Raw genomic sequence first — 13,030 nt, 5'->3', positions numbered from 1 at the left:
GGGAATTTAATGGGAATTTTAAAGAGTTAAAAGTTGATGTTCAAATTGTAGAACGCTTAAAATAGACTTCCTTCACTTTAGAGAGAGATGGGATTAGCAAAATGTTAAGGAACACGTTCTTAGACTTGATTGAGCAATTGTGTAGAAATTTTTTTATTTACTACTAGTCTACTACCTATAGTTAAATTAGATTATTAACTTCATTAAGATCATTTATGGGAAAACATAAAAAATCTTTTTTAGTCATCAGCATTTCAATGTAGCAAAAAGTTAAGATATTCCATCAAAAGTTTCCCTTCAATTTTTTTCGTTGGGAAGAAGCCTATTCAATTGACTAATTTCTTCATAGCCATCGCCTCATTTCACTGGAACATGATAACTGGATAATTGGACAAGTATAGGTATAAATTAAAAGGCTTCATTGCACCAAGATACGGAGTACCAGAATTAAATCTCTCAAGATTAACTATTCTGCATATATCAAAACAAAGCAGTCAAATACACAATGCTTATTACTTTACTCTCACAGGACATGGCTCTATTACACTCTATTAGAGACATGCCTCTGCAAAATTTTCCTACTAAATATTTGCCGTAACGTGCAAACCAAATATATAAAATCCAATCTTATGGGCGGATCACCCTGATCTAACAACCAACACATACTATATAGGAGAAGGAAAATAAAACTTTCTACATTCACATTAACAATTTGTAATATACTATCAAGGGAAGGTGAGGAGAAGGCCACAAAGAATATCCTATGAAAATGAACTATAAAACAGCAGAAACATGAATTAACTGTATCTAAAATGTGGCCCTCCAATGGAACTCTCAAGCGCTACAAAACAACCCTATAGTAACGCTGAACAATCCAGTCCCCTAACCTGCCATCCCGTTCAAAAACCTGCTACACAAACGGTCAAACGCAAATGTTATGATAGCAATCACAAACTTAGAAACTGCAAGATCAACACTAAATATAAGTAAAGACTTTATATTCAACATTGTAGAACAAATATTAACAGGATTAACAAGCTCACGAGCAAGCAAAATAATAACAGCAAGGGAGGGAAAGTCTGGATCTTTCAGAAAAGCTCTGATTCAAGGAACTACTCCTTATCTAACTTGATTTCGGGTCCAAAAGTAAGTACAATTGCTTATATATTGCTGATTAATTGTTTCACTAACACATGAAGTCATGTTGTTTCAATGACATTAAACTATACCACAAAAAATAAGGATTCTCATAATGACCTTGTGAAGATCAATAATTTGATCAACTTTGCATCGTAAAACTATATTACAAAAACTTGAGAAATAATTTACTCAAGCATACTTTCATACCTTATGCAAGGATGTCTACAAGCCAAAATCAACAGTTATACAAGGGACCTTATGGATGTTGAGTAATCACTGCAAGATCAAGACAACAAGAATAAGTTACACCACCACAAACATAAAGAAACACGGACATTTTTATATGTTGCACAAGTAGCACAAGGGAGTCGGTAACATTATTGAGAAGAAGAAAATGACCAAAACGTTCAAGTCAGGATGGAAGAGAAACAACCAAGGTGCAATAGCCAACTATTTCTCATTGTCATCACCAATGGCTTGCAGACAAGTAAATTTACAAATAGAGTTGACAGAAAATTTCCTAAACAAATCAAAACAGTACCAGTGTACCTAGTTTCACAAGAGAGCAGTTATTTATTAACCAACAGTTGAAAACCAACAAGGTTCAATACCAAAATCGAAAAAAAGTCATCATTCAAGAATGAGAAAGTTATGATAAGGGTATGGAAAAAAAGAGTTCAGCAATTGGACTTCAGAAGAGGAAAAAAATCAATTAATCACCAGAGACAAAATTTGGATTTTCAACACTGGCCCAACCAATTGCCTTTAAGCTGATGGGGTTCCGTCATTATTCGTACCCCATTCTTCGGTTTCGTTACCGTTGACGAGCACAGCGCCATCATTAGAATCAGCATCTACAACAACACCCTCTTCTTGACTTTCATCTGCTCCATTCTGCCCAAATAAAACACAATAGATAAGAAGACACACTTTTTCACAACATCTTCATCAAGAATATAAAAGAAAAAGGGGTTGTTTAAAATGCTAACAGTTCATCAATCTAAAAATACATGTTACATTCTGTAAAGAAAAAAAAAAAAATCACTTCATTCAAAGCAGCATGATTTATGGCCAAAAAAAAAAAAAAAAAAAAAAAAAGAAAAGAAGATAATGTACATACTTCATCTTCAAGAACCTCATCTTCATGCACCTCGTCTTCATGAACCTCATCTTCATGTACTGTGTCACCATTTTCAAGAGGTTGGTCTTCCTCCATCTGCATACTCTTAAAGGCTTCAACAAGATCAATTTTTGATTTCTCAGCATATTGCAAGTATTGCTCAGCGGGAGGATAACTGCCTCTGCATATATTAATAAAAAAGGTCAACTCGGTTTACTAAGTATGACAAAAAAAAAAAACAAAAAGAATATCATATGAATAAAAGTTCACCACATTCACATAGTATCGACATACAAAAAATCACCCATTATGCAAAAAAAAAAAAAAAAATAAATCACAAATTATGTTTAGGATGAGGGGACTCTTTAATTTTTCTACCTTGTCTCGGCAACTTTAGACTCAACAGCAAGAGAAATTTGCCAATCCTCAAACAGATTAGGATACTCCTGAGGATCTGCCAATGATTCTGCAGCCTTTGGATTTACCTGCAGCAAAGGTCAGAACATTCTATGAGGTTAAACCGTTAAAATAAAACAATTTGAACTTCTACTTATGCTATAGATAAATTGTTAAAATGGTTTTTAGAAAGGCAATGAAGCCAACCACCATGCTTTACATGCAAAATGATATAAATACAGGAAAAATTTTGATTTAAAAAACTCTTGTATATTCTACCTTATGTAGGTAGATATATTAAACCTTGCTGGAAACAGACCATTAATTACACTTGAAACTTATCCATGTGTGAAGCATACTTATATTCAGCAGCTCACCACTAACATAAAAAGAAATTAACTGATGTATGAAACATACCTTCAGGTGCCCAGAGGCTGCCACACATCTTCAGATGATAAAGATGGGAAGCATGAACATAAAGGAACATCACAATTGAACCCAGCTCTTATTTTTTGTCCATTTCAATTTCGAAAAATAGAACATTTTTGTTTTCAAAAACCAAAAGATCTAAAGTCCACCAAATACAAAAGCCAGGTCATTCATAAATGCGATTGACAAGTAACTGACCTTGCTGAGATCCTTTCTCCATAAGGCAACAATTTCGGAAACTTTGCTGGGAAGGTAAGAACGTGCCATCAAAGCAGCCTCAGGAATTCGATTACTGCAAAATTAAACAAGTTCAGTACGTCAGTTAAGAAATAAAAAGACAGACACCTTAAACAAAAGCATTTCTCTGAAGCGATATCTAACCTGTCTATCAACAGCTGAAGACATTCTTCCAATTTACCCAACGTAAATAAGCAAAGGAAAGCAACATTGTTTTTCCCTTGTTCTTTAGCTAGCGTAGCAAGCTCTGAAATTCCCTCAGCATCTCCAATTGAAGAATAAAGAAGCAACATGCCACTGAAATCCTTTGCATGCTTCAAGCATTCTTCTGCCATTTCAAACTGCAATAGAGTAGAAACAATGACAATCCTAAAAAGAAATCCCCAAATTATAGATAAATTATCAATCAGTCATATACACCTTAGGGCCAGAACAATTTAAGTTCGGGCCAGTTTTGTATACAATTAAAGACTAGGTCAGTTTATTGCAAGTAGGGCTGCTTTTGTACACAGTACGACAACAACCTTATTAAATCCCTAGTTTCCTACTAGTGATGAATTGAACAACAATAAAGGATTAATCCTACAAAGGCCAAGAAGTAGACATCGCCTTAAAAGATGACAGAAGGTGGAACAATCACTTGGCTACTCACGACATAATTTCTCTGATACAAAACTTTAACAAGAAACTCCATAATATATACAAATTAGTAAAAGAAAATAAAGAATAATGAGATACATATACAGGCATACAGCAATCAATTACCTTTCCAGTAGACATGGCCAATTCTCCCAACTGTTTCCACTTAGATTCACTCTGAACTTCTGTAGCTATCTCCTGCAGAATGAAAATAAAAAATCAGCAATCTCATATCGGTAACCTCAACATTTTTGTACAACTACCACCACTTACCTTTGCAATTTCTAGTCTGCCGAGCTGTATGGCAAGATCAAACTTATAATCAGGGTCAGTGGCCACTTCAAGAGCCTCGGCAACCATTCCACGTGATTCAAGGAAGCGAGCCACACTGGAAAATGTGATTTTACCAATGAATATCCAAAATTAGTTTATAGACAAAAAAAAAAAAAAAAAAAAAAAGGTGTGACACGAACAATATGTCAATATTACTCATGACAAAAACGTTCATGAATTTTAAAAAGGCATTATGTCATACAAAAAAGTGGCAAAAAGAAGTATATATCTGAATAGCTCCCTCCATCACTTTATAATTTTTACTTTTGGAATCTTTTTGCGAGAGAAAAACGGTCAAAGTGTAAAGATCAAAAAGTGACGGAGTATAAAACAGAGTAACAGCAGTCGAGTCCATCAAAATTTCAAAACAAAATGCTCATTGGCCTAAAATATACGCTAGTCAGGTCAATACATTAATTTTAAGCATATAAATTAACATCTGTACACAGTTTAAATTCCACTCTTGCAAATAGACTACTTTGACCACTAAAATCCACAACTCCACCAGTATGTACTGGTATAATTAAACAACACATGAAGGTGATATTTTCAAAATAAATACTGAGGCCAATCTGACAAATTTTTTTTTCATATTACAGTTGTTTTTCTACTTTTATACATCAAAGTGTACATAAAGAATGCAGAAGTCAAAGTGGTGCAGTTATAAAGAAACAAAGGAAAACAACAACAACAACAAAGCCTTAGTCCCAAAATGATTTGAGGTTGGCTAAACTGAATCGTCATAAGGGCACCATACGATATAAAAGATACATAACAAGATAACCAGTTAAAAGAGTTTGAAAAAAGGTGTAAAGTAGGAAAAAGAAAGAGCATCCAAGAAAATTAAAAGGAGTTTTAAAAGAAAACAAAAACTAAAATTCAAGAAAGTTTTAAAAAGGTTGTTAAACGTTTTTAGAGTAAAAAAAAAACAGAGGTACATACCAAAAAAACAAAGGAAAAGACACAATTCCTAGTATGTAATCCAAAGTCCAAACTTTTAAGGCTGAAGGATAAGTTAGTATCTCTAAAATGAACTTTTTAGAATATTTAAAGTTAAACTGACCTATTATGGTGCTCCTTTGGAATTGTAGGTAAAAGTTCCTCGGCACGTTCAAAATCTCCACGCATCACGAGAGTCTTGTATTCAATCAAGCTAAGGAGTAAAGTGTAACCTATCACACTGCAAAACATAAAGAGAAATAACAAAGAAGAGCTTAGTAATATAATCATAGCAAAAACCAATTTTACATTGAAGGCTGCACAATTGAAGCTCACTTGAATTCTTTATCAATAAGATACACCCGACTCTGACTAGCAAGATAGCCCATCAGGTACATTGGACGGTCCAAGTGAAACATTGTGGTTACCTGAAGCCAAACCATGGTTTCTCAGGAAAATCTAGACCATTATATGCAAAGAAAGAATACCCATAGTAAGTTTAAATGGATATACCTCACCACCAACACAATAATTCAGCCTCCAGGAAGAATTATTGTATATGAAACAATCTCCAACCCAAATTCCTGTTCTCACACGTTCATTTGTTTCATGGAGAAGCTCAAATGCATCCTCCACACCCTGGTCATCAATCGGCTTTCCACTATCCACATAGGATGACACAGCATCGCGCTGTAATTATCATAAGCCACAACAGTCATCACTCAGAAGCTCATGAGCATTTGATTAATAGTGGCAAGGAAGTAAAGCAGAACTGATTGCAAAGGGTACAGAAAGGGAAAGCAATTCTCACATTGTATTTAAGGATGTAGAAAGATGTGTCACTAGCAATAGCCACCAAGTCACCACTATCAGCCCAGTACAGATTCTGCAATGATCAATTTAAGAATGCATACACTGTTAATGCAGCCACATGCGACAATTTAAAACTACAAGATAAACTATAAATATAACACTTACTTTAACATTGACATCAATCCTACGGATAAATCTGCATTCAACCCAGTCATAGAAACAAATGAAATCATTAGAGCACATGGCCAACAAAGTTCCACCATATATTCTCTCTGCGGAAAAAGATGGTCTGAAACTCTTCTTTTCCTGAAAGCAACCGTAAACAACTCAGCAACGAAAAACACCTCATTGTTATAACACCAACCAAACTAGATTCTTACATTAGAAAAGAAAACAATAAGCAAACAATTCTCATATAATTCATCTAAACTCTTTAATATTATAAGTTTATAAAAATAGAAACAAGAACCTTTCAAACAGCAATTCAAACCTCCCAAGCCCATTGCATAAATAAGCAGATACCACGCAGAAAAATTTACACAAGCCTCAAAGATACAGACAAAATGCCCAACAAAAAGGGAACACAGAAAAAGTTACAAGAAATAAAAGTAAGAACCTGGAAATTTTTGCTGAAGATCTTGATCTTAGAAGTGCTTTCTCTGACAGCATATTCTCCTTCAGATGACCAAACAAACTCCAAAGCTGAACCAAACGACCTATTCCTCCAAGCAACAGCAGTGTAAATGATGTACTCTCCATCCCCACAAACCACGACAAACCTCCCATTTGGGTTGTGCTTTAAAAACTGAAGATACAAAAAAAAAAAAATACATAAGAATAATATCCGTTTATTCAAAATGGCAAATTACCAGGTGCTTAAAACAAGTAATATGTTGATAAACCCACTAGGAAACACAGAAATTCAGTTTAAAATAAATTTAAAAAATTTCCTTGAAATGCTAATGTTGATTTCATTTTCTGAAAAAAGACACCACAGCAACTACACCTGAACAGGAACGAAATTAATCCAAACATAATATAAACCAAATTGAAACCACCGAGGGCTTGAGGAACTCACTTTAAAGCTTTCAGCATTCAACTAGCTACTAAAATAAACTGTACTGAACAGAAAGGAGCAAAAACAACCTGCAACTCTCTAACACAAAAAACAGAAAAAGGCAAAAGGCAAAAGCCAAAAGGTAGCATCACCGCCTTTATAACACACGAAATATTCATTTATCGTTTGATTTAATCTTAAGTTCAAGTCATGCTACTTGGCAACATGAATGCCTCACCTGCGGGTAAAGATCACAAGATCCCAACTCCTTCACAGCCAATGGCAACCTTTCACCATCAGTCACCTAGCACAAGGAGACATCAGAGATCAAAAACAATAAAAGTAACCGAATTAAAAAATCATCTTCGTTGACAATAGAGTGCAAAAACATGCTACAGATTCAAACCTCATAGCCAGCACCAACACGCCTGATATCAACAGTTTGAATCTCGTTATGCTTAGCCCATATAATTTTTCCACTATTATCCATGCTAGCAACAGGTATTTCACGACCCATTTTCACCATGATGGTTCCTTCATCATATCCAATCACAACACTGAATGAAATTTAAAATAAATAAAGTCAGGCCATATATACAACAAACTCTGCCAAAAATAAATTAATAAACATAGCTCATAACAATGACTATATGATATCAAGCCTTTAAACCACACTTTCTTCCACCAGAGATAAATAAAGACAAACCAAATAACCAATTACATTGAAAGAATAACAGAGAGACAAAAAAAAAGTTTAATTACAAGTGATGCAAACAACGAAGCACACGACCTCAGATTGATTGAGCTTTGCTTCCCAAAAATACGTTCAGTAAACCTACAACTGAGGTTGTTTTCGAAACGCTAGGTAATTCCCAAAGCAGCACTATAGAATTAAAACTTACCGACGGGAGCTCTTCATGTACCCAATAGCCCAAACTCTTTCCAGACCATAGTTGAGAGTATTTTCAAGCCTGCAAATCGAACTCAAGGAATCAGGGACTGGAGTTCAACATTCAAAAAGTATACTCTTCAAATCAAAAATTGACATATAAACTTTGATAGATAAACCAAATATCTGAAAAGATAACTTATATTAAAAAGCAAAAATCCATGTAGTTCCAAAAAAAAAAAAGGTTTTCAACAAATAAGTGGTCGAAAACATTGTCTCTCAGGTCCTTGCAAAATAATGTTCTTATTCTTCTACCAATTAAAACAATGAAAGGATCTATGCATCATCGTAATCTCATATACCAACTTCAAATGAAACACAAAGCCGTAGTAAATTACTTCTGCTCCACTTATGGGACTCAAAGACTGGAAAAAAGGAGGTCAGAATGGAATTAAAAAAAAATGCATTAGATTGATGCAGAAACAAACTACTCTCCCCCCTCCCCCCCCCCCCCCCCCGGGTATATACTCACTCCTATATTTTTAAAATTGTTCCCTATTTACTTTTGCACTATTCACATATGTTACTTTGAAATGTTATGACGTAAAATATTATAGCATAAGTCCCGTTGTATTGTTACAATATATCACCTTTTTAAAATTTCTAAAACATACATAACAAAATTAATGGTCAAACTTGAGAACTGGGAGAAAAATTAAAACAGAGGGAGTAATTTAAAATCAAACGGCAACACACCTGTATGTAGTTGAATGCCAAATGCGAACTGTTCCATCCTCAGAACCAGTGATGATTATGGGAAGTTCGGGATGGAAACAGACAGCAGAAACGTTGTGCGTGTGCCCTTCCAAAGTCTGGACACAGCTTTTTGTCTGATAGTCCCAGACCTGTATGCAAAGACACACATATGGATTAAATTGCAATAATCAAGCATTAGCAATTAACAAAACACGATGGAGCCTCAGCAATATGTCAAACCTTCGCCGTGTGATCATCTGAACCAGTAATCAGGTATGGTTTGTCACCGCCGGTAAAGTAGTCGACACAATTCACCCCTTTAACATGGGCATCCAAAGTAAAATTTGGATCTTGTGAGCCAAGATTCCAGATCTGAAAAATACATCAATATGATTCCTACTCCAAAAAAAAAAAAAAAAAAAAAAAACGAAGAGATAGTCCATACAATATTGGAATGTACTCAAACACATACCTTTATCGTGCGATCAAGAGATGCACTAGCAAAGGTGTTAGTATCTTTGGGGTTAAAAGTGACTTGCATCACATAGTGGGAATGCCCTTCAAATATCTGAGTGCAGATCCAACCCTTGTCCCAATCCCAAAGCTTAATAAGCATATCATCAGATGATGATAGCACATAAGGGAGAGTGGGATGCACAGCTACACACCTAATATAATCTGTATGAGCCTCAAATACTTTAACTTTATCCATAGTATTGTAGTTGTAGACACGTATAAACATGTCGTCTGCTCCGGCAACAACCCATTGCTTCCGTGAAATAAACTTTGCTGACCGAACTGCAAACAGTGAAAGAAACAAAACTAATCAATCAGCAAAAAGTGGCACAGAACATGCAAATTCCAACATAAAATGTGCAAAAGATATACCTGGTAGCTCAGATACTTCGAAAGATTTTGCCATGGTCTGTTGGAAAAAAAATTGTGCCAATGTCAGTAATAGTAAATTATAAGAATTTCGATATAGACTCCAGAACTATCTAAATATTAACCTCTTGGTGGCAACCCACTTAGGCACACAATAAATTTGTAGGTACAAATGACAGGACAAAGTAGTAACACAACAACTCCAAATGCATGTAGACAGTCTTAACTCACAACAGAGACAAAACAAGTGTGCCATATGATTATCCACACATTACATAATGATAGAACTGTTATGCAGATAAGCCCCTAGCACTTAAAGCTTTATATACAAGCGTCCAATAAAATGTTTCCCACTTTGTTTCCATTTAACCTTTAAGTGTCAAAACAGAGACACAATAAGCATAGATACTCATCTAGGAGAGTGAAATACGTTGAAAGGCTGCAGATTGTAAAGGGAAGCTGGAGTGCAAGACCCAAATCATTTGGAAAATGCACTTTCTGTGTTTTCACATTTGGAAAAGGCACTTTCTGTGTTTTCTAGCTTAAAAGAATTTTACAGCCATCTGACTTCTCTTCCTGGCAACAACTCCTTATTTTAAGCTTGCTAAACCTTCACATACATATTATAATTTCTACAGGAGCAATCAAGATGAAGACACGGCATTGGACTCCATACACCGGAAAGTAGGCCAGCTTAAACGGACAAAAAATCAGAAAAAAAAGACCTTCAAGAAGTCAACCTTTCCATTGGTTTACAGAGCTTCACATAAGGACTGGTTATTTATCAAGAAGCACCAAACTTTCAAACTACACACAGACAAAAATGTCCTACCTATAGTTCGGAAATCAAAATCTTGTCTCAGTTAAATCTATGACAGCTCAGCTCAACCTATTCCTATGGAAAGCTGAATGGAACAGCAGTAAATTAAATCAACAGCTATGGTAGTCATTCCAGCCTTCACCAAAATATTTCCTTGGAGCTCTATATCTAATAATACAAGACAAAAACAACTGTGTTCAACATGTTTAGTTATTGGAGGATAAGTTGCATTAAAGCTTCCAAACCACTTCAGGCATACTATCACTATACTTTTCGCGGAAAAAAGGTCCAAGACCCACAAAATCGCCTACCACACTCAGACATTGTGTACAATGATCTCTTGAACATTCATGCTACTAATCGCACATTAACCATCTCAAAATTAAACATTTTATTGAAAGGATTGATCAGTAAACAATGACCATTACTGCCGCGTGATCAAGCATTACAAAAAGTCAATTAAGCTAATAGAATATACAGGATATCAATCAAAGAGCTGCCATTACTATTATGATCATACCTGTGACTGGTAGTTCCAGATAACAACAGTTCCAGAATAAAGACTCGCTAAAATCCTGCAATACAACGACAAATTATACGACATTGTAATCATTCTAACTCGCAAAGCAATCGTAATCACAATGTAGCGTAAAAATGAAGGAAAGAGAAGAAAATCACCATGGTTCGGTTGGATGTAGATCCACAGACTTTACTCGCTCTGATCTTTGCGCAAGTTTCCTCTGATCCAATCAAATCAAACATCAACAAATTGAACAACAATGCACGAATTCAAATCAAATCAAACAAACAAAAGATCTCAGAAATTTAAAAACCTAATCGATCGAATTACCTTGATATTGAGTCGGAGAGGCTGTCGATTGAACAAAACACAAAAACAACAAAAAAATCCATCAGATCTCAACCAAATTCAACAAAAAATAAGAACACAAAAACACAAAATCACGAAAAAAATTGAAGGAAAAGAGATCAAATGAAATCAGATCTGAAAATCGTGAGAAATGGAGTGAAATTGAGAGAAAACGCACCATTTTTAGGGTAAATTAAATCTGCCGACAATCGAGTGTAAATTAACGATGAGATTGAAATTGAGAAATGGAAAATTGCAGAAGAAGAGAGAGAGTGAGTGAGGTGAAGAGAGAGAGAGAGAGAGAGAGAGAGAGAGAGAGAGAGAGATCAGGTGAGAGGAGCTTCAATGGCGCCGAAGTGAAGTGAGGGAAGAGAGATAAAAGAGAGAGAGGGGGAGTTAGCGTTTTGGAGAATGTAGTTTTTCGGGGAGACTCAAATGTGGATTCATATAATATTGTTTATTTGTAATTTATATTTTGTATGCTTCTTAATTAAGGGTCTGTTCACATTTACTGAATTGAGTTGAACTGAACTGATTGGAACTGAACTGAACTGAACTAAACTGAAGTGAGTTGAAATGAATATTTTATGTGAGAGGGAAATTAAGAGCTGAACTGAACTGATCTGATTGGAATTGAACTGAACTGAACTGATTGGAACTGAACTGAACTGAACTGAACTGAACTGAAATTAAGTAAATGTGAACAGGCCCTAAGTTGTAATTAAGATTCAAGTATATTTTGAAGAAGTTTTCAAGGTAAATTTTGGAATGCATTTTAAGGGTATGTTATGTTCACCTTATTTATACTTAGTTGTAATAAGTTCACATAAGTTCAATTCAAAAAAAGTAAGTTCTGATAAGTATTACCCAAGCACAAATTACAACTATGTTTCGAAAAAAAAAAAGTACAAATTACAACTAAAATAAGTTTTAATAAGTTCGGATAAGGGAAAATCAGGTGAATAAAATATATCTTAAAGTTACGTGTTGATTGAGCGCCACATAAACAATGGCAAATTAGTTAGATACTTAATACTTCTCTACAGAGTTTTGTAGTTTGACAAATTATTTCTCATTTGAAATTAAATTATTTGATATGAGTTACATTCTTTTGATTAAGGGTGAGCAAAAAAAAAGGGTATTCTGAACCGAAATTGGAATATGTTAGGAACTACAGGTTCCAGAACTAATACCTTTACAGTCCGGTTTCGAGTAGCAATATGGAGAACATGTTTCAATAAGTTCCAATAAAATGGAGAACATGTTGCAATAAGTTCCAATAAGTTCTGTGACCATGTAACCAAATGAAAGTAATACTAAAGTTCAAATTAGACATCAATTCTTACCTATTTTTTAAATAAAAAAATATCAAAACTACAATTATAAAAATATATATTACGTTTGCTAAACAAGTAGTTTGTTTTATTTGCAAGTTGTAAACATAATAAAAAAATTATGCAAAATGTTTATTTAGTATATTACAAGATAGGGTACCCTGAATCGAAACTAGTACCTATAGGTTTCGGTTCCAATTCCCAATTTTTAGGAATTTATTCAACAGATTTTGGTTCCAGTTTTGAGGAATTTGTTGCAACATGTTCCGATTCCGATACTAGGAATTTTAACAGGGTACCGTACTATACACACCCTTACTTTCGATTACTTCGTTATTTTTTTGTAAGGAAATTTGCCAATTACAACGGTAAAAA

At 34.6% G+C, this 13,030-nt stretch overlaps 1 protein-coding gene across 4 annotated transcripts; it reads right to left on the bottom strand.

Annotated features, from left to right (window-relative positions):
- Positions 1-480: 480 nt before the first annotated feature.
- Positions 481-11,735, bottom strand: LOC145620422 (coatomer subunit beta'-3-like). 4 transcript variants are annotated; one of them, XR_014108223.1, is made up of 26 exons: positions 11,500-11,732; positions 11,304-11,324; positions 11,132-11,193; positions 10,974-11,028; positions 9,637-9,673; positions 9,221-9,546; positions 8,989-9,120; positions 8,749-8,897; positions 8,006-8,074; positions 7,510-7,660; positions 7,342-7,407; positions 6,663-6,851; positions 6,212-6,352; positions 6,045-6,119; positions 5,747-5,923; positions 5,570-5,661; positions 5,358-5,474; positions 4,235-4,349; positions 4,088-4,159; positions 3,467-3,663; positions 3,284-3,377; positions 2,639-2,745; positions 2,261-2,441; positions 1,861-2,034; positions 1,348-1,416; positions 481-910 (listed from the first exon to the last, which is right to left on the bottom strand). XR_014108223.1 is itself a non-coding variant. In XM_081675098.1 (26 exons), the coding sequence occupies exons 1-25, from the start codon at positions 11,500-11,502 to the stop codon at positions 1,397-1,399; spliced, it is 2,745 nt and encodes a 914-aa protein (XP_081531224.1). In that variant the 5' UTR covers positions 11,503-11,735; the 3' UTR covers positions 481-910; positions 1,348-1,396. The 4 variants fall into 4 exon arrangements, 2 of the variants coding, with proteins under 2 accessions (XP_081531224.1, XP_081531222.1); XR_014108222.1 differs by having other exon boundaries at positions 481-907; positions 11,500-11,731; XM_081675098.1 differs by having other exon boundaries at positions 1,938-2,034; positions 11,500-11,735.
- Positions 11,736-13,030: the final 1,295 nt, after the last annotated feature.

This window comes from Chenopodium album, chromosome 27, assembly GCF_948465745.1.
Source record: "Chenopodium album chromosome 27, dcCheAlbu1.1, whole genome shotgun sequence".
Classification (NCBI taxonomy): Eukaryota; Viridiplantae; Streptophyta; class Magnoliopsida; order Caryophyllales; family Amaranthaceae; genus Chenopodium; species Chenopodium album.
Note: the sequence above shows the minus strand (reverse complement) of the source record. Positions and strands in the feature narration are given on the sequence as shown.

Bases quoted from the DNA above. Each gene is read 5' to 3' on its own strand.
- LOC145620422 (XM_081675098.1), bottom strand. The intron at 11,194-11,303 runs GTAATTCGATCG...TGATTGGATCAG, and splicing joins CTCTCCGACTCAATATCAAG to AGGAAACTTGCGCAAAGATC. The intron at 6,353-6,662 runs GTTCTTACTTTT...GGTTGCTTTCAG, and splicing joins TCTTCAGCAAAAATTTCCAG to GAAAAGAAGAGTTTCAGACC.